The following is a 22733-nucleotide window of genomic DNA, read 5'->3' as shown; positions in this document are numbered from 1 at the left end:
AGTAGAGCACACAGACTGCACAGAAGCGCACACAAGGTGACGTGGAGTTGTTGGGGTAAAAACGTGGTCCAAGAGCGGAATGCGGTGAAGATGAGGTGACTTGCATGAGGAGAACTGAGATAGTCTACCCTGTGGCCTTGAGCCTCGAACCAAGGCACGGACGGACTTGATATTCCGGATTCGACAAATGGGACAAATACTGCGCGCGAGCTGGGCCAAGAGTATTCAAGGTTACAACACCGATGCACTGGAGATCCTCTTTCTGTCCTGCATTTGACACGCCCCAAGACCAAGGAGCGGAAAATCATGACCTTTTGAGGAGGCGTATTCTGCACAACTCGCAAGCTAAGACACAAGCATCGACTGTCTTGGTGGAAGCGGTGATGATGACAGGGTCCAAAGCACGGTCGCAAACGGTTGTTGGGGGACCAGAGCAGCCACTTGGAACCGTTGCTCGCTCATGAATGACGGTGAAGGATCATGACACGCATTGATTCCAGCGCGAGTCGCTCTGTCATGCCTGGACCGCGCGAATGGGCTCCGATAATTCACCTGCATCACCACATCACCTCTTCTCAACAACAGCTGCGCTCCACCCTCATGTCTCTCTCTCTCTGCAAAGACAAGTTGAACGCGGGTACCTTGATGCAGAGTGAGACAGAGACACTGTCAAAGCCGGGCGCCAAGCAAAGTCGGGGAAAGAAAGCCACGCCACCAGCCAGCGTCCCCGAACGACACGACACGATGGCAGCCTCAGTCAGAGAGTTGGTGTGTGGGTGAAGGGCTCTAGCGGTAAGGTCATGGAGGGGGGAGACTGTGAGCTAGAGGCGTTTGGGGGACACAGTTGGCTGCCAGTGACGATGATGACGATGATGCTGATCGTGAGGGTCTTTGGGGGACGATGGCAACAATTGCGTCACTCGCCCGGCGATCCGGTCACAGCTGATATGCAATTGAGAGACAAGCATAAACCACAATGTCGCGACGGATACGAGATAGATAGATCAAAGATGGCTGAGATGAATTAGATTGAAAGCAGGCGTAAATAAAGAACAGAGAGTTCCCGTCGCCTTGGTCCAAAGACAGGGGGAAAGGTCCAGGTCCGCTCAGAAGGTACTTTGGTGGTACCTCCCGCCGTCCTCGAGGTGCGGCCACCCGCTGAACCCGAAAAGAGAACCCCTGAAGTAAGAGGCACGGACAAGGACAGAGTGTACATGAGCTTTAAGGGGCGGCCACGTACCCAGGCTCCGGTATCAACAGGGAATGGGTTCTGATAGTCTGGGAAAATGCCCAAGAGAATCAGGTTAAAATACTAGCGATTACTTGCAAAAGACATGGGAAATTAACAGGCGCAATCATCACCAACAACAACAAAGATCCTTGTCGCTGATTCTCGCTCCCTTTTCCCATTCCGCTGCGCTGGGCTGAAAAGAAAAAAAAACAGTGGGTACCTCCCGGGTACTTCCAGCCTCCGTCCCTCCCGTCCCCAAAAAGTCTATACCTTCCAGGTCCATCCCCAGTTGACCCCCCATGCTTACTGTCCTGCCGAGTAAATCACCGCCAGCCTCCTTCGCCGCGTCGTCGCCCTCTCTCCCATCTTTAATCTTGTCCACCGCTCCAGCTCGTTCACGCCAGCGTCCGCGTCCTCGTGCCTCCCAGCATCTCCTCGATCGCTCCCAGCTCGACTCTTACAGCATCACGGGGCCGAGCTCAGCCGGAGCGCGAGCGCGATGAACGCCATCCAGCAAAAGTGTCGACCAAAACACCAGGTCCTGGTTCTCAAGTGCTATCCCAGGACCACCAAGGGCGCCGTCGACGTCAAGCCCAACAGCAGCGAGCTCAGCTACCTCCTCTACTATGCTACCAGCCGACGCTCCAAGATCCAAAAGATTGGTGCCTTCCTTGAGAAGAAGACAGCCAGTGATGTCTGGCGTTTGCGCATCGGGTATGTCGCATCACCCTCATGTCGGGTACCGACGCATCCGCATCCATGCACATGATGGACTGCCATGCAGGTCGTCCATCTCGCTGTCATGATTGAAACCCTCCCTTCACATCCGCCGTACTCCAATGCTAACCTGCCCCTTTTCGCAGAAATGTTCAGGTCACCCTTCAGATCCTCGCAGCTCTCATCGAAAAGCTCCACAAAGATGCCGTCCTCATTGCTCCCTTCGTTCTCAAGGTACTCGATACCGTTCTACGATCCGAAGACATTACCATGATCGAATCCTCTCTCCCTACTTTCGAGGCCTTCTGCGATTTTCACGATGCCGCTCTCCTGTCCGCCGATCAGGCCTTCCTTCACCAGTACGAAGACATCGTTCGCCTTTACGCTCAGCTCGCATCCACCCACCTTGCGCCTGGCAAGGAGTCCCTCAGCAGCCCCGTCAAGGTGCGCTGGCGAAGCGCAGGCCTCGAGGCCATTCGCAGTATTTCCACCGCCGACGCCCTTTCTTCCATCACCGGTCGCCAAATGGATGTCATAATGCCTCGAATTCTCGACAACTTGTGGTCCGACACACCCGATTTCCTCGAAGTTTTGCAGCAGCGAGTCGAAGCGGAGGAAAAGGTTGATACGGAAAAGCAGTTGAGGCGTAGGACAAGCATTGCTACTGTTGCGACCGTCGATACCGCCGGCGACCCGAATCCCGTTGCCCTCGCTGGAACCGCCGGCGATGTCGACAAGCTTGCCGAAGAAGAAGTTGGAGTTTTGGCTATGCAATGCCTCAAGAGCATCTTCATTGTTCCGAACCGATCGCAGATCCACGGTGCAACCGTCTCCCTTTTGCGGTTTATTCAGAATCGTGTAAGCCAGGGTGAATCAGTCGTTGACGTTCACAACGACCGAGAACGAGATGGCGGCTGGGCCATCAGCATCTACAGCATCATCTCGCGGTGGACTCCCGTACAAGACCGATACATCATTCTCGTAGCCGCGCTGGATACTCTTCTCCGAATTCCCATTCAGGACGCGACTCTTGATCAGCAACTTGCGTTGACCACCATGATGAGCTCTCTTCTCCGGTCTGACGTGAACCTCATTGGGTTGAGTGTTATGGATGTTCTCCTTGGTCTAATCAAGCAGATGAGGAAGCTCTTGCGGTTAAGGAGCCCCGCCAGCCAGAGCGATGATGGTGACGCTGTCACAGAACCCGACCAACCTGTGCGCCAGAAGACCAAGCATCTTCTGGGCAGGCTTGAGCTCTGCATCGGCGATCTTGCGACTCATGTCTACTACGCCGACCAAATTTCGGACATGATTACCGCCGTCATCCTGCGCCTGAAGCCATCACGATCGTCCAGCACCAGCTCCTCGCCTGGAGGTGAAAAGACTGGAGAGGCCGGGCCAGGCGCGTCGAATATCGAATTGTCTGAAAGCCAACAGCTCGATCACTACTTTTCCCTCAGCGCGGGCAGAGCCTCCGCTCTCCACGTCATCAAGGCTATTCTTCTAGTCGCCAATCCCCAGAAGAAGCTCACCGGCAACATGGCCTTGTCTCGAAACCCTGTGCCGATCCATGTCTGGGAGGGCACTCACTGGCTCCTGCGTGATCCAGATGGCCATGTCCGCAAAGCTTACATGGACGCTCTTATCACCTGGCTTGACCGAGAAGCGACTGTCGCAGATGAGATCGCAGTTGATGAGACCCTTCCGCGTTCTCGATCATCCATCAAGATCAACCGAGAGCTGTCCGCTGCTGGTACCCGCCGTGCAGTTTCGAATGCTTCCCATAACAAAGAACGAGCCTCAAAGACTCGACACTCACAATTTCTGCCACTGCTACATCTTGTCATCTACGATAATGCTTTGCAGTTTTACGAGTACGAGAACGATCTGGTGATGCTTCACATTCTCCTCACCAAGCTTGCCTTCAAGTTGGGAGTGAACGCGGTGCGACACGGTCTTCCCATGATCTATCGGTTGCAAGAAGACATCCAAGAGATTGACACACCTCTGCACAAGGTGCGGATAGCGGCCCTTTGCCACGGGTACTTCTGGGCCCTCACAGAAAAGTTTGACTTTGAGGCGTCAGTTGTCGGACGAGCTATCCAAAACGAGGTGGTGCGACGCAGAAGCAAGGGGTTCTGGATCGAGGGTATCCATATCCCACCTCCTTCGACCGACATTGTCGGATTCCCTGGAGAGACACGGCCGCACCCAGAATGGGATGCAGTCGCCCTGGAGAGAGAGGAGCTTTTGCCATTTGACGACCGGAGCTCTCTCGTGGAGTGTGTCGCCGCCAACTACCATGAAACCATCCAAACACCCCCTGGCAGCCCTGCCATCTCTCCAGCCCGAGGACTCTCCGGTCCGATTCTCGGCTCGACAATGACCACGACAGCACCCGAGCCCGATACCGAGTTGCCGGCCGTATTCCGCGAGCAGATGCTGACAGACTGGTCCAGAGACGCGGCCGTAGCCATGATGGCATCGGTTGGAAAATCGGAGTCCCTTTCAGGATCCAAGACTGGGACTTCAGTAACACAGCGAGGCCACCTCACGGTAAACACTAACGGCATCAATGGCAACGGTAACAATGGACCCGTGTCACCATACGGTAGCCAGTATAACCTAATGAGGCCTCATTCGTCGCATGCTTTCCGTGAGCGGGATCGGGACGGAACGCCCACCAAGCCTCGCAAGAGCAGTATGCGGAGTGCGGTCTCGCCAGCCCTCTCCGTATCAAACCGGGGTGGCACCGTAGCCTCGGTGGAGCAGCTCAAGCTTGTTCTGTCTGGAAATCCTCCTCCAAAGACAGCTGGACTCGCCGGCGACGACGACAGCGGAGACAGCATGGTCAGCTACGACTACAGTCCTTCAGAGATCAGCTTTAACCCGGCTACACAGACCGATGAGGCAATCAGTCCAACGAAGAGGCCGGCGACGGCTACGACCCGTCGAGGAGGACCCCTGGGTGCGCACCCTCCCCTCGGAGGGCCACCCAACCTCCACGACGAGAAGAGTGAGGATGACGAGTCGGTTCCTCCTGTGCCACCTCTGCCCAACGTGAGTTTGCTGGGAGGAAAGAGAAGCCCTATCCAGTCGATCGAAGCATCGTTCCATGACCCGGCCAAGTCGGGTAGACACAGCCTTTACAGCCGGGGAGGTGACGGCACACGGCCCAAATCGGTTCGTTCGCAGAACACAAAGACGATGGATCTACAGGATCTCCTTCGAGGGATCGATAGCCGGCCGAGCGAGGGAAGCTTGGGTAACGTGACGAGGCCGCCGTATTAGGGGGAGAGACACGTATGTACTATTTGGAGATGTTGGAAGAGGAGGTGGCCGAGGACAATACGTAATAGCGATAGTTGTTTTTAACATGTAGAGTAGCGACAGGCGCGTGTGATTTGTTTTTGAGAGTTATGAAAGACAAAATGGAAAAGGTTCCCTATCCACTCTGACGGTGATGCATTGTATCCTGGTCGTCAAATGGATCCGCGATTCTTATTAGGCGGACCATGATTCGCGGTGAAGGCAGCAACGTAGCGAATGAAGCGGTAGATGGATGGTTCTAATCTGGAGCAGAGTAGCTTTTGCCAAGTGAATCCCTGCAGAGGATCGTCTCTCGAAATCCTGCAGCCTTGCAAGGGTCGAGCACGTTTCAGATGATGTTTATTTGCGAGTCTGCGTGGGTGAGGTGTATGCCGCCAAGCAGAATTGAAGTCGAGATGCTGTTCTTGGTGTTTATATCCAAGAACTTGCACAGTCAGCACCTAAACAAGCATACCATTGACTCTATCCCCGTCCGACGATCAAACACCCGTTCATTATTCAATCTATCATAAACAGAAACCCTCCCAGCCACCCCTTGTCCAGGGGCTTGGCGCGCCACGGTCAGTAGCCCGGGGGGCAGTGCACTCCTCCCCCGGTCAGTCCCATCCCCTATCTCTCTTCCCTTCCACCCCCGTCGGCGGGCTGGCGGCGAAATCATATGCCCCGACAAAAAAGGCCTCGTTAAAGAGATTCAAAGGTGGCAGTGCTAAACTTGGTGTCTTACCTTGCATCTTCTCTCTCTCTCTTTTACCCGCCCTCGTTTATTTTTCGCTCATAATCTTACGGTCCTTCTCCTCTTCTTTTTCAACCCTTCGGTTCATCTTTTTTCTCTTTCCTCTTGTTCCGTGATACACAAGTGATACCCCAAACCGAAAGGAAAAGAGATATCGGATCGCCGGGACGCACACAGCGGGGATTCCAGTGTTTGCTCAGCCTCAAATTTGTTGTTATTGCCGAGTACGACCAGGAAGGAACAAGTTTAGGCCGAGAAGGGGAGAGAGAGAGAGAGAGACAACAGGGTTATTTTGGAAGGACAAGAAAAAAGAGAAAACAGTTTTCTTCTATACGAGATTTGTGTCGACATTGGCCTAATCAGGCTTCTTTCCCAAACGACGAGAGAAACGACCAAAAACTTGGAGGATGGATGGGCGATAACCTGACGATATCGATACAAATCAGATGATCAGAGGCCGAATTCCAGAAGCATCCTTTTCACCTCCATCACGCCAGCGGAATAATTAGCAGCGTCCCGAGGCCGTTCAAACACCACTTCTTCACGTCGATTCTTAACATCTTGTCATCTCCAAAACCCTCAATCTCACACCATGGACCCCTCGGACCCTCGGCACGGTAGTCACCCATCTCAGTCGATACCAGACGCCGCATATCCCGACGACTCCCCATACCGACCTGGCGATAGCAACCACAACACACCGACTCTGAATCCGCCTCAAATCATCATCCCTCAACCTCAAGGCCCATCAACATCCTCCTCGTCTCTCCCTCAACAAGCCTACTCACCACCCCACGCCGGATCACCCTTCTACTCCAACCCATCATCACCAAACTCTGTCCCTTCACCATGGCAGCAACAACAATCAACAACACCGACGTCCCTCCACCCCCACGACATCCCCTCAAGTCCTCCGCCGCCGTACGACCCAACCCAGCCGCCGGCAATCTACTCCCCCCTCGAACCGGTCCTCTCCCATCACCACAACCCCTCGCCGCCGGGCTCCTCGCACTACGGGTCGGCGCCAACTCCCTGGCCCGCAGCCCCCGCGCCAGCCGCGTACCAGCAACATCAGCAACAGCAGGCGCCGCTGTCTCCGAACCCCTACAGTAGCACTCCCGGGTCCAGCGTGAACGGCGGCGTCGGCGGCGCTTATAAGCTAGGTCCCGTCGCGGCGGCGAGAGCCCGGCGCCGGCGCAAGCTGCAGATGTGCGCCGTGGCGCTCTGCTTGACGCTCCTCTTCATGCTGGCTCTTATAATCGGCATCTTGATGGGAGTTGTCAAGGTGCAGTGGAAGAATAACCGGGATGACGACGACTAGGTCTGAAGGAAGACCCCAACAACATGTTCATTTCTTTTGTCAACATTTTCTCCTTATGGCTTTTTATTCAGATGAATTTCAGAACTAGGCAGCGGCATGGCGTTTCGGAAGGAGGAAGCTTTCTTTGTTTATTCCCTCCTTGGCTAGGTTGATTTGCTTTTAAGCGTATAGATGCATCTTGGCTGTACAGCCTAACAACGGTACTACTATCTACTTGAATAACGATACTCTTGAATCAACTGGAACGGGATGCTGTGACGTGATAGATCTACTGATGAGGTGATGCTCTTGACTGAATCTGTCAAAAGACGGGCTTGAAGGAGGGCGGCATTGGGGGTTCATAGTGATGTGATATTGAGGAATAATATCCAATCCAGCCTTGCAATCCCCCACCAACAGCCGCAATTCGATAGCACAGACTTCATCCCGCGCACTCCAACAATGGCGTCTTGTGATGTCCGAGTGGACCACTCACACTCGCGAGTCTGCACTCTCCATCAACATCCATACCTGACAAACTTCCCCCCAAGCAAACGCGCCTCCCAAGCCTCTTCTTTCATTGCCCATTCCCGGCCGACAAACACCCCCCCTCCACGCTAAGCTTACAAGCCCTTGAGTGGTGTGGCGACAGGATTACCCAAGATGTCGGGAAGAGCAATGTCCAAGGGGCGGGATATCGCCAACATAGCCTTTTACGGTGCTCGCTTGTTGATTACTTGGCACCAGAGCGGGACGTGGAGAGCTGGGCATGGCACATGATGCAGAATGGGACACACGCACGGTACTGTGGTGAGTAGTGTGGGTGAAGGACTGGCTGGGAACAAATCCGTCGATAAGCCCTAGATCGGGGAGTGTGAGCGGGAACGAGATTTGAGGCGAGGAATTCAACCCGATTGACCCATCTCAGCTTGCCTCGACATTGGGAGGCTAGCATCAAAGTTCCGGTAGTTGGAAAGCTGGGAAGGAAACAACTCCAACTTGGGTTCCCATGACCACGGTAAGGAGTTGAGCCGCCCTGCAGACCAGCCCTATCCCTACCCCTCCCCTACGCAGCCATCTCCAAGCCATAAACTCGGTCAGATCTGTGCACAAGGCTGAGGTGAACACCCCCAACCGGGCAGAGAGATGCCGTTGAGTCTCGACTATTCCACCGCCGTGTCCTCGCGGGCGTTGGGGTTTTCACGGCATCCAGGGTCTCAGCCGCAAAAGTAAAATTCAGCGCGAGCCGAAACGCGAGATGCCACAAGCACCCGTATTCGGTACATGATCACCAACAAACCCCCAAGTCAGAAATGACTTGTTCTGTCGAGTCTGGATCCTCCGTTGGGCAGTCTGAATACCTAGCCGGACAACCACAATGGACTGGGCGCAAACAAGCAAACATCCATTGACCTTGCCGAGGTTGGCCGAGGCTGGTGGTTTGTTCTCCCACCGCCCCCAAGCCTCTCTGCAATGGAGCAAAAAGAAACCATAGAAAATTCTCTTCGCTCAGCGCGGGGACAAGTCAGTAGTTCATCCAATATTCCCCCGGCAACAAGGAAGATGCCAGTCGCAACCTCGCGTCTCAGGCTCTTTGACTCTACGTCGCGCCCTGAATGAGTTGACGTGTCGCTGCGTCTGAGGCTGTCAAAGTCTGAGCGCTCCCTCGCAAAACAGGGCTGAGAGGTCGTAGCGAAATCAACGTCATGGCTGGTCCTCGAGAGGGTGTGAAGGCCTCCGGATCCGATTTTCTGGGTATCCAATCGGGAGGCGCGCCCTGCACGAGCCCCAAGCGAAGGTCTAGAGGTTGAGGGGCGTTGATGCTATTTCTGGCCATTGTCTATGAGGTTCCAGTCCTGGACCCTCTAGCTGGAACCCTCTAGACAAGAGGTTGACGAGGACAAACACGCAATTGAGCCTCGCAGCCATGGCATTGAAGCTCAGATGCACTGCAGTCGGCAGGGGGGGCAGTTAGCCAGACGTCCAACACAGCTCTGCGTCTGTCAGAGTCGGCAATTGGAGAAAGAATGGAAGCTCCAGCAGAATCGAATCTAGGTGCATTGACGCCGCTCATCAACTACTGTGGCCTCTGCAGCTTGGTATCATCCAAGGTCCAGTCAAGCTTGCAGCTTCTCGCAGGCACAGCTCATCATGGATGCACCAGCTGCTTTAGCCGGTGCAGGTACGAAGTGTAGCCCCAAGGATCTTCCTAGTTTCGACTGCCGAGATGATGCTGTACGTTATGCCACAAGGCTGTACGTCAGCTGCAACGGGGGGATCGTTTCGCATCTCCGGAGAAGCAGATAAATCATCATGCATCCCTCACCGATCAGAGATGGAGGCGCAAGATGATGAAAAAATTTTGCCAACGCGCACGCACGAACCAGAGATTGGGTCTTGGGATGAAAAAGCACCTGCCAGCATGGATACCCAGCGTTGCTTCGTTGTGCTCTCTTCTCTCACACGCCTTCGCCCTTTGCTTTCTTTTCTTTTGCAGAGCTCCTCCATAATCTCTTCCATCTCATTCTGAGAGATTCTTGTGCAGTTGATCGTACAGTAGCGCGGGATCGGGCACAAGCAAGGCAAAAAAAAAAGTTGACGCTGTCATGATAGAGATGAGACATCAAGAAATATGACATGAGAGAGATCAGATTCAGATACAGCCAGCCATTCATCACCCATGACGTTCAATCTGGGTCCGTGAAATATTCCGAGCCAGATACGGGAAGGCACGTACCGAGGGCACCTCCCTCCCGTCGGGCAGTTTTTACGTGAGCAGCCTCGAGCAAAGGCCAACCGATGGTAATGAACGGAAGGACCACTGCAGATGGAATGGGATGGCAGAATAGACTCGGTCGTCCCGAGCTCAGCACGTGGCAGTTCCTGCCTTGAATCATACATCTCTCTTCTCCATCCATCCGTCAGGCCTCAGTCCAGCGTCCAGCGTCAATGCCAAAGAAGCAAGGATGTCATCATCAGCCAGAGCAGCTTCATCATCACCGCCAACTTCAGTCTTCAGATGATGTTGATTGCATCCACCTGCAAATACTGCTGCAGCAGCAACGTCCATGGCGGTGACATCAGTACCTGGCCCCAGCGCCCCAGCCCAGTCCAACCCAACGAATGGATCAGCCCGGGTCCAGCAGAGGCAAGCCAGCCTCTCCCGCATTCCTTGGGTGTGTGAGTTATTCCTTGGGACCTTGGGATGCAGCCTATCCTGACGTACGTCTGCTCAGCTTCATCCCCCCTCCAAAAGCCAGCCCAGAGGCGGCTCATGATCGATCGAAAAGCCGCCGCCTCCGTCCCAGTCCCAAGGTTCAGGTCCCTCCCAGCAGTGGGGATAGGTACTCGCGAATTTGGAGTAGAATCATGAGCCCCCGGCCGCTACTCACGAATCACTGTCACGCTCCTTCCGCGGCAGCAACCCTCCGAGCCCCGTCCCCTGCCCCGAAGCTCCGAGTGGCCTCCCCGGAGCCTTACTGACTCCTCCCACGCCTCTCCAACGCTCCAATCCAGACCACAGGAAGGCCCTGTCAGCTTTCTGTCCAGTCTCGGTTCTCCAGTCCCCACCAGGTGGTCCTCTTCTGCTGCCCCGCTGTCGTCCGCTGTAGCTCCAGGGCTGTCGCCCGTCATCCGCCGTATCGTTGCCCGCTCCCCTCTAGCCCAGCCTCCAGGGCCAATGGTGTGCCATGTTCAACCATGGTGCTGGGAGCCCTCCCAAGCTACTGGGGACGAGCTCCAGGCCGGTGAAAGAGGCACGAGAGAGGACAGCAAATCGCGGCGTCACTTTTGCATGGAATGGTTCTATTCGACAGGGAATGGGTCGTTCTGGGCATTGCTCTGCTGCATGTCTTCGCTTCGGAAGCGCACGCCTCTGGATATCCAAGGGCGCAATGCGTCGAATCGACCGCAAGAGGGCGTTGGCATTGGCATTGGCGTTGCTGGACGGAGCACACCCACTGACATCAACGCTGACGTCCAAGTCAGACATCCATCCAGGAACGTTGCACAGCGGCGGGAGGGGGGGCACTGGAGCTCGCGCCGCTCGCTGGGCCCTCTGCCTGCTAGGTCTCCAGGTCTCATCAGGTACCCTTGCACGAGTACTGGCCGAGAACTTGGGTCTCCATCCGCGTATCCATGCTAGCACAGCCTGGCTCGCATCTGACTTGAGTGCCTTGGGACACCCTAGCACCGGGTTCGTCGTTCTATTGCCTTGATCATGTGTCGTGGCCAGTCGGCGATGCTAAATGGATGCTAAATGGATCTTTCAGGGACCAAAAAGCTCGTGAGAGTCGAGTCAACTTGACCCGGCGCGGCAGAGCCAAGCGGCCAGCCAACCATATCCGGTAGCCAGCTTGTCCCGAGAAGCCCCTCCGTATCCTGGTGCGGGATCCTCTTTTTTTGCCCTTTGCTATGACCGTGCTTTTTTGCTCTCTTGTCTCTCCTGTCCGTGTTACTGATTGCCAATTCCTGACAAGGAGGGATTCTGGCTGGTAACTGGTTGCTGACTCTGGTCTTGGGAATCTTCCCTTGCGGCGCTGAAGTGGCCCCCCGGCTGTTTCGCCTCTAGCAGCCCCATTCAGCATCCTCTTCTCCGTTTATCTGGACTCGGCCTCGGATCCTCCTCAGTTTTCTTTTTCGATGCCATCCACTCACTCTCATCTGCCGGTGTCGTGAATCACAAGCTCCCTTCACCCCTGCCGCCCCCGTACGTATTGTACGTTGGGTAGTGCATATCCCTCCATTGCCTCTTGTTCCTTTCCCTACTTTCGGGTTCTGTTTTCTCACGCCCCATCCCATCTATAAGAGACACCCCGGCTGGTTTTGCTTTTCCTCTTGCTCCCGGTTTTTTCACAACTGGTGCTTCATACTTTCTCATTTCTCATCTTGCAGGTCTCAGCCGCATTGCGTCCGTCGCCCGTTGTTGTTATAAGTGGCACTATCCGTCTTGTCTCGGTTGCGGATGTTGCAAATGATATAACCCTGGCCGGCATAAGATCTACGTCCCCCCCAACAGCAACCAGCATCTCTTCCCTCTTGGTTGTCATTCATCCATTCAGTGCACCTCGGCGGCATTCATATCGGACGACACCTGTCATCGGTCATCTTCAACTCGTCTCAGCCTCAGCCCAGTGCAGTCCAGCCCGCTCCAGCCCGGCCCCGGACTCTTTTTTAAAGTCGTGCTTTGGATTCACGCCAGTTCTAGAACGCCGAAACCAGACTTGACAAGCATTTCACGCCAACCCTTTTAGCACTACAATTTTTGGGATCCGCTAAAACAAAACCACCATCTTTTCCCCATCCTTGGTCCCCTCACCATCCATCACATCACTCACAAACTCACGGCCGCCCACGCCCAGCACAGAAGGAGAAGAGGAGGCGTCTACGCAAATATTTGCTTACCCCGGGTGGCTTCATCATCTTCTGCCTTGCTCCCCGCTTCCCCAAGAAATCTCGAGCTAGCCGCCACGGGCGCATCCCAAATTCCCGGTCCTGGGACCAGACGACAAACTCAATTTCAGGCATCCCATCCCAAATCCCGGCGGTGGCCTTGTTTGGTCTTAGTTGCCCAGTCTTCTCTTGTCTCCCCTCTTCTGCCGGACTCTTTTTTCCCTCGTCCGTCCCCTCCCCACGGCGGTTGATTTCTCACCCTTCCTTCAAGTTCAGCAACCTGACCCTTCACTCCCTTGGTTGCAGTGTCGCCCTTTTGGCGTCGCAAGCCTCTCACCGTCCGTGTCGTGCGTCTCGTCCTTCTGTGACGCGCAACTCATCAACCCTGGGTATCACGCCGTGAAACTCGCCCTCGAGTCTCGATTCCTACCCGGTGTCTCATTCCTCAACGCTCACAGCAGCTCCCTCGCTCGGCTGTCCCTCGCTTGTCACCAAACCGATCGACCGACATTCGGGCTACTAGTGCCTTACTTTTTTTCCCTTGCCTGGTCTCCTCGCTCACGCTCACACCCACGTATACCAACCGGGATCCAAATTTTCAAACCAGGAGGAAGACGGGACCTTGTCCAGTCCACATCGACATTGACGGCGCCGCTATATTCATCATCATCTTTTAACCGTCACTTTTGCGGTCGCCTCTGTTAGGCACACGCTCGCTCATCACACATCTCAGTCTCGGTCGCCATCATGCCGCGACACTATCATTACCAGCCCAGGTAGAGGCTCCCTGGTCTCCGCTCATGGCGCAAACACATCGCTGACCTTTTTTTCTCTCAGCCGCGAACTCCATGTGGTAGTACTGGGAGCAGGTTCGTCAATGCCCAACATTGCTTTTGTTGCTACTTCGCCTCTTCTCCCTCAACCTGTGCGCTTGTTGGCTGACTCGTTGTTTCCCCTTTGGCAGGAGGCGTGGGCAAGAGTTGTTTGACTGGTGAGTTGTCCCCTTGTCCCCATGTCCCATGTTCCATGTCCTACATGCTGCGCTGTGCTGTGCTCGCTGCGATGCGCTGTGTGTGCGTCCCACCGTTGCACGTTGCATCCACAACCCATCCTACCACGCAATCCATCCGAATGTTCGTCTTCTGTTGCGGCGGCACCAGGCTCATGCGAGAACAGCCCAGTTCGTGCACAACGAGTGGATCGAGAGCTATGATCCCACCATCGAAGACTCATATCGCACACAGCTTCAGGTTGATGTAAGTGCAGTCAGTCCCAGTCGGCGGAAGCCAATCCGCTAGCATGCGGTGCGCGCTCTCCGGTGCTGCCACTTGACCCCCCTTGACTGACTCGTTCGTGCCAGGGGCGCCAAGTTGTTCTCGAAATGTGAGTTGGGCCTTGGTTCTCCCGCCCTTTGCAGGGAAAATCCACATGTGGAAGTGGTTGGCACTGACTCGATGTCTAGCCTCGATACAGCGGGGACCGAGCAGTTCGGTAGGTCCTTCATGGCCCAGCAACTCCCACACCATGACCCTCGTACTGATGATGGTCCAGTCGCCATGAGGGATCTCTACATGAAGACCGGACAGGGCTTTCTCCTCGTTTTCAGCATCACCTCTTCATCGTCGCTGAGCGAACTGGCTGGCTTGCGCGAGGAGATTATCCGGATCAAGGATGATGAGAATGTCCCGATCGTGATTGTGGGAAACAAGGCCGATCTGGAGGAGAATCGAGCTGTGCCCCGAGCCAAGGGTTTCTCCATCTCGCAACGATGGGGCGCACCCTACTACGAGGCTAGCGCTAGGACGAGGAGTGAGTTTGCCCGTCCGTCCGCGGCCATTACCATCATGGCCGCACGACGCTATGGCCGCATCCGGACTAACAGACGTGCAGCCAACGTCGATGAAGTCTTTATCGATCTTTGCAGGCAGATGCTCCGCAAGGACGACGAGCAGAGCGCCAGCATGGAGGCAGATGAAGGCTACAAGTACGACCACGGTCGAAGTTCGCACAAGCGACATCGTCGCCGACGAAGAAAGGACTCGCCACGATGCGCGATACTGTGAACGAATCTCCCCTCCTACCGATTGATGACCACGGGATGGCATCAAGACGACACCACTCTACTTCTTGCTTCAACTTTTTTTTAGGACCATGGCTTTTTTGCCTTTTTTTTTTTTTTTTTTTTTGCACCTTCTAACGAACTGCTTTATGGGACACGGCCAGCAAAAACAACAACTCACAACAGCCAAGACGAACGAACGAATGATTGATTGATTGATTATTGAAAGGGACTTTGAAGGGCCTCGCGGTCCAATGCGAAACAACGAGGCTCGATGGAGCTCGCGACTGGCCAAGGCGCGGAATGACCCAATATGCATTCTGGAGCGAGACCGAGGCGTATAGACGGCATGCATAACGCATCTCACGCATTCTTCATCAAGCCATGGGCTACTTTTACCTGTCCTCTCGGGGAGGGCAGCACTCTCGAGCTCATCTTTTGTATATGCACACAACGGCGCCGGCGGTGTTTGGATAACTCTCGACCTGGGATATAAGGTCTGAATGTGGAATTTCTTTTTTTACTTCTTGAAATGACGGGAGCATCTTGCTGTAGCCCTAAAGGAAAGGGGCTTTGCCATCAGGGGCGAGGAGAATGGATCACGACTCGACACATTTAGACGGGCGCTAGAATGAGCGAGCATGATAATATGATGTTGACGATACTTGACGATGCGATGCTTTGATCAGGCCACTTTCTTTCTGATGATGTCTGCCAAGATGTACTACTATATGCCACACGGACGGCGTCTCTTGTGACTACTATCGCCACACGCCAAGAGAGCTTAATTACCGAGCTTGATGTTCAGTGCGCAACCTGGGGATGGGATGAGGACCTTGTGGCTTGACGGTAAGGGGACCGTCTTCCCTTCATGCCATTCTCCAGGTTTGTCTTTTGCTATGTTTCAGTATTGCTTGCTATCATGGTATATCGGCTTGCTATCGATTCAAGCTACTCAAGACGAGCAACCGCGTCTTGGGCATCAATGGATACAAACTTGGCTGGTTGCTCTAACTAGGCAATGGCAGGATTGCATAAAAAAGACACCCCCTTGGCTTTTGTTTACTCTTGCATTGTTGCGGTCATCTCATCTTGTGGTGGAAGGAAGATGGATGGTCTCAAGATACCCAAGGGATCACCTGGGCTAGTTATTCTGCCATGTCCAGCATCTATGCATGACACATGAATAGTTCAAGTGAAAAATACGGCAGCCCGATTTACACAATATGTTGCCTTAAACTCATTTATTCCGGTAGCCAAGGGCTCTCTACCGACTCATCTTCATGTCCTCGGTCCGAGTTATGTTCACAGCTCCTCCCTCACCCTAGAGCCACCCATGGCTCGTTTTGTCCATCGTTCAGCTGCCACAACTTCTCTCTATAGACCCCGCTTTCCCCTAACTTTGTCGTATATGCCAACTCAAAGCCATCAAATCGGCATGCTAACCAAGGCTTACCAAACTGTGCTCGCTTGTGTGTAACAACATCGTGAAAACCAGACTATGCCAACTTCTCAACCAAGCCTAAGCCTCACTTGCGTCGGAAGATGCCCCAAATGTCACTCAGTACTCCGAACCACCCCTTGACCTTCTCAGCCGCGTTGAGCAGCAGCACGAAGCGCTTGACAAAGGCGTCGGCGTTGGAATAGTCCTCAGCATAGCACTCCCACACGGCCCTCCCCTTGCCGCCACCCTCAATCTCACCAACAACCATGAGCTCGTCCTCGTCCTCGACAACCTTGACGTCGACGGTGCGAAGCTTGGGCCCAACACAGAGGGCGCGGCCCTTGACAGCCTCGTCGGCGACGAGCCGGGTGGCAGCGTCGATGACATCCTCAATCTCTGCGCCGCCTGCCGTGCCTGAGAGGAACATGGCTTCAACCTCGGGCTTGAGCATGTTGGACTTGGAGGTGTAGTAGGGGGCGATCATGTTGACGCGGATGCCCTGTCGCCAGGAAGTAGCGCGCAGAGTGCGGAACAGGCCGAGGATCGCATGCTTGCTCATGGTGTAGTAGCATTGGCCCGGGAAGGGGCACAGAGACGCAAGGGAGCCGATGAGGAGGAGGCAGCGGTCACGGCCCTCGGACACCTCGTTCTTGGGAAGCCAGTAGAAGGCGAGGTGAGTAGTGTAGGTGGCCCCTACAATGTTGACATCAAAGGTAGCCATGTTGGGCTTGGGAATTCGGCCGTCCTTAAGGACCGGAGCCTCAAACTTCATCGAGTGACCGGGGAGGATGATGCCGGCGTTGGGGACGACGACATCGATGCCACCATGGGGGCTCACACGGACGGCCGTCTCGAAGAGGCTGACCTGCGATTCCCAGTCGGTGACATCGCAGTGCTGAAAGGCAAAGGTCGAGTCGGGGTATGAGGTCCTCAGAGCGGCGACGAGGTCCTCACCGGCAGCATCAGCGACATCGCCAATGACGACGTGAGCGCCGTGCGAGGCCCATTCACGGACCATGTGAGCTCCGAGGCCATTGGCGCCGCCCGTGATGAGGATGGTCTTGCCCTTGAGAGTGGCCGGGTCATAGGGCTTGCTCACGTCGATGGGGGGCGACTGACGGATGAGGGCGGTGATGTCTCTCTTTTCGGTGGCCATTTTGACGATTGAGTTGTTGACTAGACTGAGCTGGTGTTGACTGAATCAAGTGCCGTGTCTCGGAGGTTATCAATCTGTAGGCATGAAACGCTTTGCTGGCTGCCAACTCAACGTGTCAGTTGAAAGGAAGCCGTTTCACCAAAAATACTCGTCCCCAACCAATCCAATCCACTTGTGGAGTCTCTTGAGCCCTTCAGCTGGCCTCTCCAGGGTCCAGCCAGCCATATGTGGTCTCTCACCTGGTCTAGTCGTCGTAGTGACCCGATAAATTAACTTGAGCGGGTCGCATCTGCCGGTTGAGCTCGTGTTTCGTATCCACTCTCTGGGCTGAGAGTGAGCGAGCGAGAGGGCGCTTTGACGATTGAGTTGAGTTGAGTGCCGAGAGCCAAGATGCGATGCGTGCAGATGGCGGAGGATGCAAAGTCCAGGTTGCTTGCGCGTAAAATAAAAATATTTTTGTGGCGAGGCTGATTATGCACGCCTACATGCGACTTGCTTGCCTGCTTGCCTTGGCTGTTTGTTCGTGTGTTGATAGTGAATCATTGTCGGTTCCTTAATGATCTCATCTCGTGTCAACTGATCTGATCTGATCTGATTAGTGAGTGTCATTCACTGCAACCAGTGACAACTTCAACTCGGTTCTACCAAGTTGAAGCCACAACCACAACACAGACTTTCAATGTCATGGATCTCACTCGAGATTAGGGTTATGCCACTTGGCACCAAATCACCGAAACTTCTTTAAATGGATCTCTCCTCAACCCAATTTCATCAAAAACCCCCTCCAGGGTCTGTCTATCTCACCATCGTGGAAATAGCCGGTTAGCCTCCAAAGACGATGGAGAGGCCGCAATAGCACCTAAACAATAGGTAAGCTTCCCTCTATGGTGCACAATGCGCAACTTGCTGACAACTTCTATCAGCTTCCTCAGTCTGGAAATTCAGTCGCGTAGTCGCGTCGCTCGGCTTTGACTTTTCCATGCCCGTGTGTCAATCCAACTGTTGACTCACACTCTCGGTACTTGCGGTCCCTCGCCATGGCTTGACCATGTATCCGTGCTGCCGACTGAGATTCCATCCATGTGACCCCTGGTTGACGCAAGTGAGCCATCTCAACAACCATGGCAGGCGGTATCGGGTGCAGGTAGGATCCCAGGCGAGATGCATCGTGCCTAGCCGAGCCTTTATGCCGTGTCAGCAAAGCAGCCCCGGTCAGGCGACCAGCGATCTTGCACAATACACTTTGAGATAACTGCATTGATCCAGGCTCAACATCTCGGACGGGCGAAGAAGATCTTCGTCGAGATGCCCAGATACGGATGCCACGCTTGGAAGGGCGTCGCTGTCAGCACGTAGCTGAGGGACCTACATCCCCGCCGTCTTGAGTCCATCATGCAGATACCTAGCCAAAGTCAATGGCTATCAACAACCCTTGCTTTACTTGCCAAAGAAATCCCATACGTGGTCGGCTGACTGATTGGTGGCTGCTAGCAAAAAGAAACCTGCCTTCATGTGAGCAGCAGCCAGTCTCTGTTTGACGCCGGGAACGGCCCGACCACGACAACCCTCGACGGTCCGGGACCGTAGACTGACCCCTCGCTCACCTAGAGACCTTTCTTTTGCACCGCCCAGAGCCACCAACTTGATGGCATGTGGGGATTCTCGCTGAGAGCCATCGCAGGCCTGGCCTTTGTTTACAAGCCCTGTCCTGGCCCCCATGTCATGGGTCGCCTTGTCGGGTAATGGGCATTTGGACAGTCCGATGCTAGCGCAACCCTTCTTGTCAATGCCCTTCCATCGCCCCTAGGCCGGGTGCTGCTGCCCAACACTCGAGGCCGCCCGTATATCCAAGCCAAGGTGAACCAGTTTAAGAGTCAATCTGATGCGGCTTGGGACGGGAACGTGGTTTCCTAGTACAGCGGTATCATCTGTGGCGATTCGGACATAGGTATCTCGTGCACACATAGAAGAGAATGCCGTGCTCCAAATCTTCCGAGACAACTGGAGCAGGGTCCGTCTCTGCGTACGGTGCGGTGCGGTTGAGGAAAGAGACGGTGTTGTCTCAGCCCTCAGAGGCCGTCTCAGCCCTCAAGGGCCGGGCGGGCGTTGCTAGTTCATCCCCTCAACGGCCGGCAGACGGCGGCGTCGAGTCGAGGTCGGATGAGGGATGGGGGACGGGGAACGGGGCATGGCAACGAGATTAGATACGTCACATGAGGGCAAGAGAATGGGGGAAAGCGCTGATCACTTTGTCTAGAATCGCCGTCCAAGTCCCAGCCCCAGGAAGCGTGGCTGATGTGGCCCAAGGTGTAGGATTCCAGCACGCCTTTTCATGCTGCCACATCCAATCTTGGTAGGTCAGGCCCAGCGGAATTCAGGCTTGAGGTTGGCATCGGTTGAAGAAGCAAGCTCAAGCCAAACAAGGGAAGAAAAAACGGCCTTGGAGGGGGAGGCTCTGATGTGATGGCTCCCGTCGACGAGGAGGTGCGCAGACGCTGGCCTGGCATTGGGCCATCTTGATCTGCCCAGCACCAGTGCTTACTCCCGACACTGAAGCTTTGGCCATGTCCCCCGGCCCCAGAAGCCTCCAACTTTGGGAAAACAAGACGGCACCAGTGATGCCGGGGAAGTGACGGGGCCCTCGAGGCACAGCTTCCGGCGGCCAACAGGCTGGGTTACCGGGGCCCGTTTTCACGGACGGTGGGCCATGTCCCCTGAAGCTCGTGCGTGCACTCATGTCTCTGTGACCTCACTCGTGGGCCGCGGCGTCGGGCCCACCGCGTTGGCGTCAAGTGCCACGCCAGGGGATCCTTGAAGGATTAAAGAGATGGGCAGGGGGACTCGACTCCCGAGGCTGAAGGGCCATGAGGTCAGTGGTCAATTGTCCACCGTCAATGAGCCATGATAAGCCGCCTGGAACCAGTTGGGCCCGTGCAGTCGAGCTACGCACGCTGGGCTGAAGACCAAGAGCAAACTGACGGCCTCGCTCTACCGTTTTGTCTTGGTGTTCCATCACCTTGGAGCTGGACCGACTAAGCTCGAGCTAGCCCTCTCCCAACGTCCTGGTGGCTGTGGAACCGGCCTTGTGCCTAGCGAGAATCGCGCTTCCGGCCCCAATCCGCAATCTTGGTTTCACGTGGTGCCGTTAGACCACATGCTGCCACATGTTGTGCTTTGCATCCCGCAATCAGGGAGGGCAGCAATCAACGAATCCCTCCCAAACCGATCCCACGCCCGCCGCCGATGGTGCCTAGTTGAGATGTGACCAAGCTTCGACAATGGAGCGACCACATCGACAAGCGCAGTTGGGGCTGCTTGTGGAGAGATCGGCGGAGGCTAAGAGACCGTTGGCGTTGCTGATCTGTGCTTAGTGACGTGAACCGGCTGCTTCGTTAGCTGTTGTTGCGCCCTCCATGCCCTCAGCCTTGGTGAGAAATCATCGCAACTCCTTCTCCTCACAAAGCAATTCCAATCAGCCGAACAACACGTCTCATGGTTGACAATACCACCACCAGACTCACAAGCTCACAAGGGCTCGTCACACACGTCCCCTCGCGAGCCAATCAGAAGGCTGCCGCAGGGAAGCGGAACGTTCTGCCGGCCAAACCTTTTCAAAGTGTTTGGGGCCTCGCCAGTCCAATCGGGATCAAGCATTGACGACCCAAACGGGGTTTGGAGGACGAGACGAGCAGGGTAGTAGTCCGGCAGCACGGAACGCCAAACTCCAAAACTCAGGGTCTGTTTGCTGAACCCTCGACAGATCGGCGCGAACAAGCACATCCATCCCTCTCTCCCAAGGCAAGCCGAGAACACAAGTCGGTTTTGCGTAGTAGGCAAACATGCCCATTGCGCTCGGCTGTGCCGGAGGGCAGCCCCATCCATCTCCCCAAGCTGGCCTGAGATGTTCGAGAGAGAGACGTGAGATAATACTGCTCTTTCATCAAGATCCAGCATTCTTCGTGAACATGGATGAAAGATCCCTGCATCTCGGCTCTATTCGCAAAGAAAATAAGTCGCTTTCGGTTTCCTTCTGACATGCCCTGCTGGATACAAGCGAGGCTGTTTCAACTTCAGTCCTGGCCAAGCGGCTCCGTTTTTAGAAAAGTCAGTATCCCGGCAGGGCTGAGGTGTCAACATCCCTGAACCATCACCGTTAGCAGTCGAAACTCTACCGAGGCGTGCGTGTGTCGACATATCCTGTCGAGTTGGGTTGGCCTCCGGTCCTGCTGACTAGACTATCAAGAGAGAGGAGGGAAAGGATGACGATGGATTGACGGGACCTCGCATCTCCCAAGCCCCGCTATGTGGCACGTCCCACAATGAAGGATACCTCCAATCCAGCGGCAGATTGCAATCCCGGTGAGATCGATGTAGGGGAGGATGGTGAGACGAAAATGACAACCATCAGGTATGCCAACGGAGAAGAGTAAAGGGAGGGAGGAACATGAACAGGAGGGCACACATGGCTGTCACGTGCGTAATCCAACACTGAGTCGTACCCAAAGTCCCTGTTTGACAACCAGAGGAGGACCTGGCATGGTTTGAGTTCGTTGCCCAGTGTCCAAGTTGACTGACGTGTGCCAGTCTTCGTTTGTTGAGGGTCTACAGCCCAGATATAGATTTGCAACTCCTCGTCACTGTGCTGGCAATCCGTAACACCTGTGCGACTTGTATAGGGATGAGACAAACCTGGACAAGGCACACATCGGGAGACTGAGGCCGAACAGGACGCCTCAAGGATGAAGAATGCAGCAGGGCAGTTGTTCAAGCCACGACCCGCAGGTTACCTGACCCATCTCCAAACGGGTTCCCCCGTTGGTACACCATCCCATGGCGCTGGCTTCGAAACTTGATCACCGGCACCGCAGTTCTCGGATATGCAGAGCTGCTGGTGTTCGGTTTCATGTCGTCTTCGGCGGGTGCCCTCGCTAGCGCGCACCAGGGTCCCATCTCCCCCAAATGTCCGTCGGCGCCTGTGGGCCAGCTTTTGGGCCTGTGGATGCAGGCGGCCCGTTCGATCGATCCGAAGTCCAGTGATCTGGAAAGTGCTTTGCCCACATGCGAGCGAGGGGGGAAGTGTGTCTCGCTTGAGTCTCATTTCGTCACCTTGTCCTCTCCTGTTGACGCTGGATGGATTGCGAGACATGCTCGTTCATATCAGAAGCAAATATGGCCAGCATCTTGGGTCCAATAGGATGGACCAACCGAGAAACGGAGCCACACTCGCCAAGTGCACTCGCTTCACACAACCTTCGCCCGCGACGTCCGAGGGTTGATGTTGCTTTGTCGTCGAATCTAGCTTGCTTTGTTTTTGGAGACTGGGCAGTAGCAGCTCTCAACGACACCATCATGACGGCCGGGTTGGCATGAAT

General features: G+C 55.0%; 4 protein-coding genes across 4 annotated transcripts; 3 read left to right on the top strand and 1 right to left on the bottom strand.

The window, feature by feature from the left end:
• Positions 1 to 1730: 1730 nt before the first annotated feature.
• NCS57_00428900 (Protein EFR3) lies at positions 1731 to 5239 on the top strand (the record flags this gene model as incomplete). Its single annotated transcript, XM_053054255.1, has 2 exons — positions 1731 to 1945; positions 2095 to 5239. The coding sequence occupies 2 exons, from the start codon at positions 1731 to 1733 to the stop codon at positions 5237 to 5239; spliced, it is 3360 nt and encodes a 1119-aa protein (XP_052916415.1).
• Positions 5240 to 6603: 1364 nt separating this feature from the next.
• NCS57_00428800 (uncharacterized protein) lies at positions 6604 to 7332 on the top strand (the record flags this gene model as incomplete). The annotated part of the gene is made up of 1 exon (XM_053054254.1): positions 6604 to 7332. One exon carries the CDS (start codon positions 6604 to 6606, stop codon positions 7330 to 7332), a length of 729 nt encoding a protein of 242 aa, XP_052916414.1.
• Positions 7333 to 13449: 6117 nt separating this feature from the next.
• Positions 13450 to 14765, top strand: NCS57_00428700 (uncharacterized protein; the record flags this gene model as incomplete). The annotated part of the gene is made up of 7 exons (XM_053054253.1): positions 13450 to 13478; positions 13540 to 13571; positions 13667 to 13693; positions 13879 to 13958; positions 14063 to 14085; positions 14165 to 14193; positions 14254 to 14765. The coding sequence occupies 7 exons, from the start codon at positions 13450 to 13452 to the stop codon at positions 14763 to 14765; spliced, it is 732 nt and encodes a 243-aa protein (XP_052916413.1).
• Positions 14766 to 16290: 1525 nt separating this feature from the next.
• NCS57_00428600 (uncharacterized protein) lies at positions 16291 to 17361 on the bottom strand (the record flags this gene model as incomplete). The annotated part of the gene is made up of 1 exon (XM_053054252.1): positions 16291 to 17361. The coding sequence occupies one exon, from the start codon at positions 17359 to 17361 to the stop codon at positions 16291 to 16293; it is 1071 nt and encodes a 356-aa protein (XP_052916412.1).
• Positions 17362 to 22733: the final 5372 nt, after the last annotated feature.

This window comes from Fusarium keratoplasticum, chromosome 3, assembly GCF_025433545.1.
Source record: "Fusarium keratoplasticum isolate Fu6.1 chromosome 3, whole genome shotgun sequence".
Classification (NCBI taxonomy): domain Eukaryota; kingdom Fungi; phylum Ascomycota; class Sordariomycetes; order Hypocreales; family Nectriaceae; genus Fusarium; species Fusarium keratoplasticum.
The sequence above is the reverse complement of the archived record's forward strand: the minus strand, read 5'-3'. Positions and strand labels throughout refer to the sequence as shown.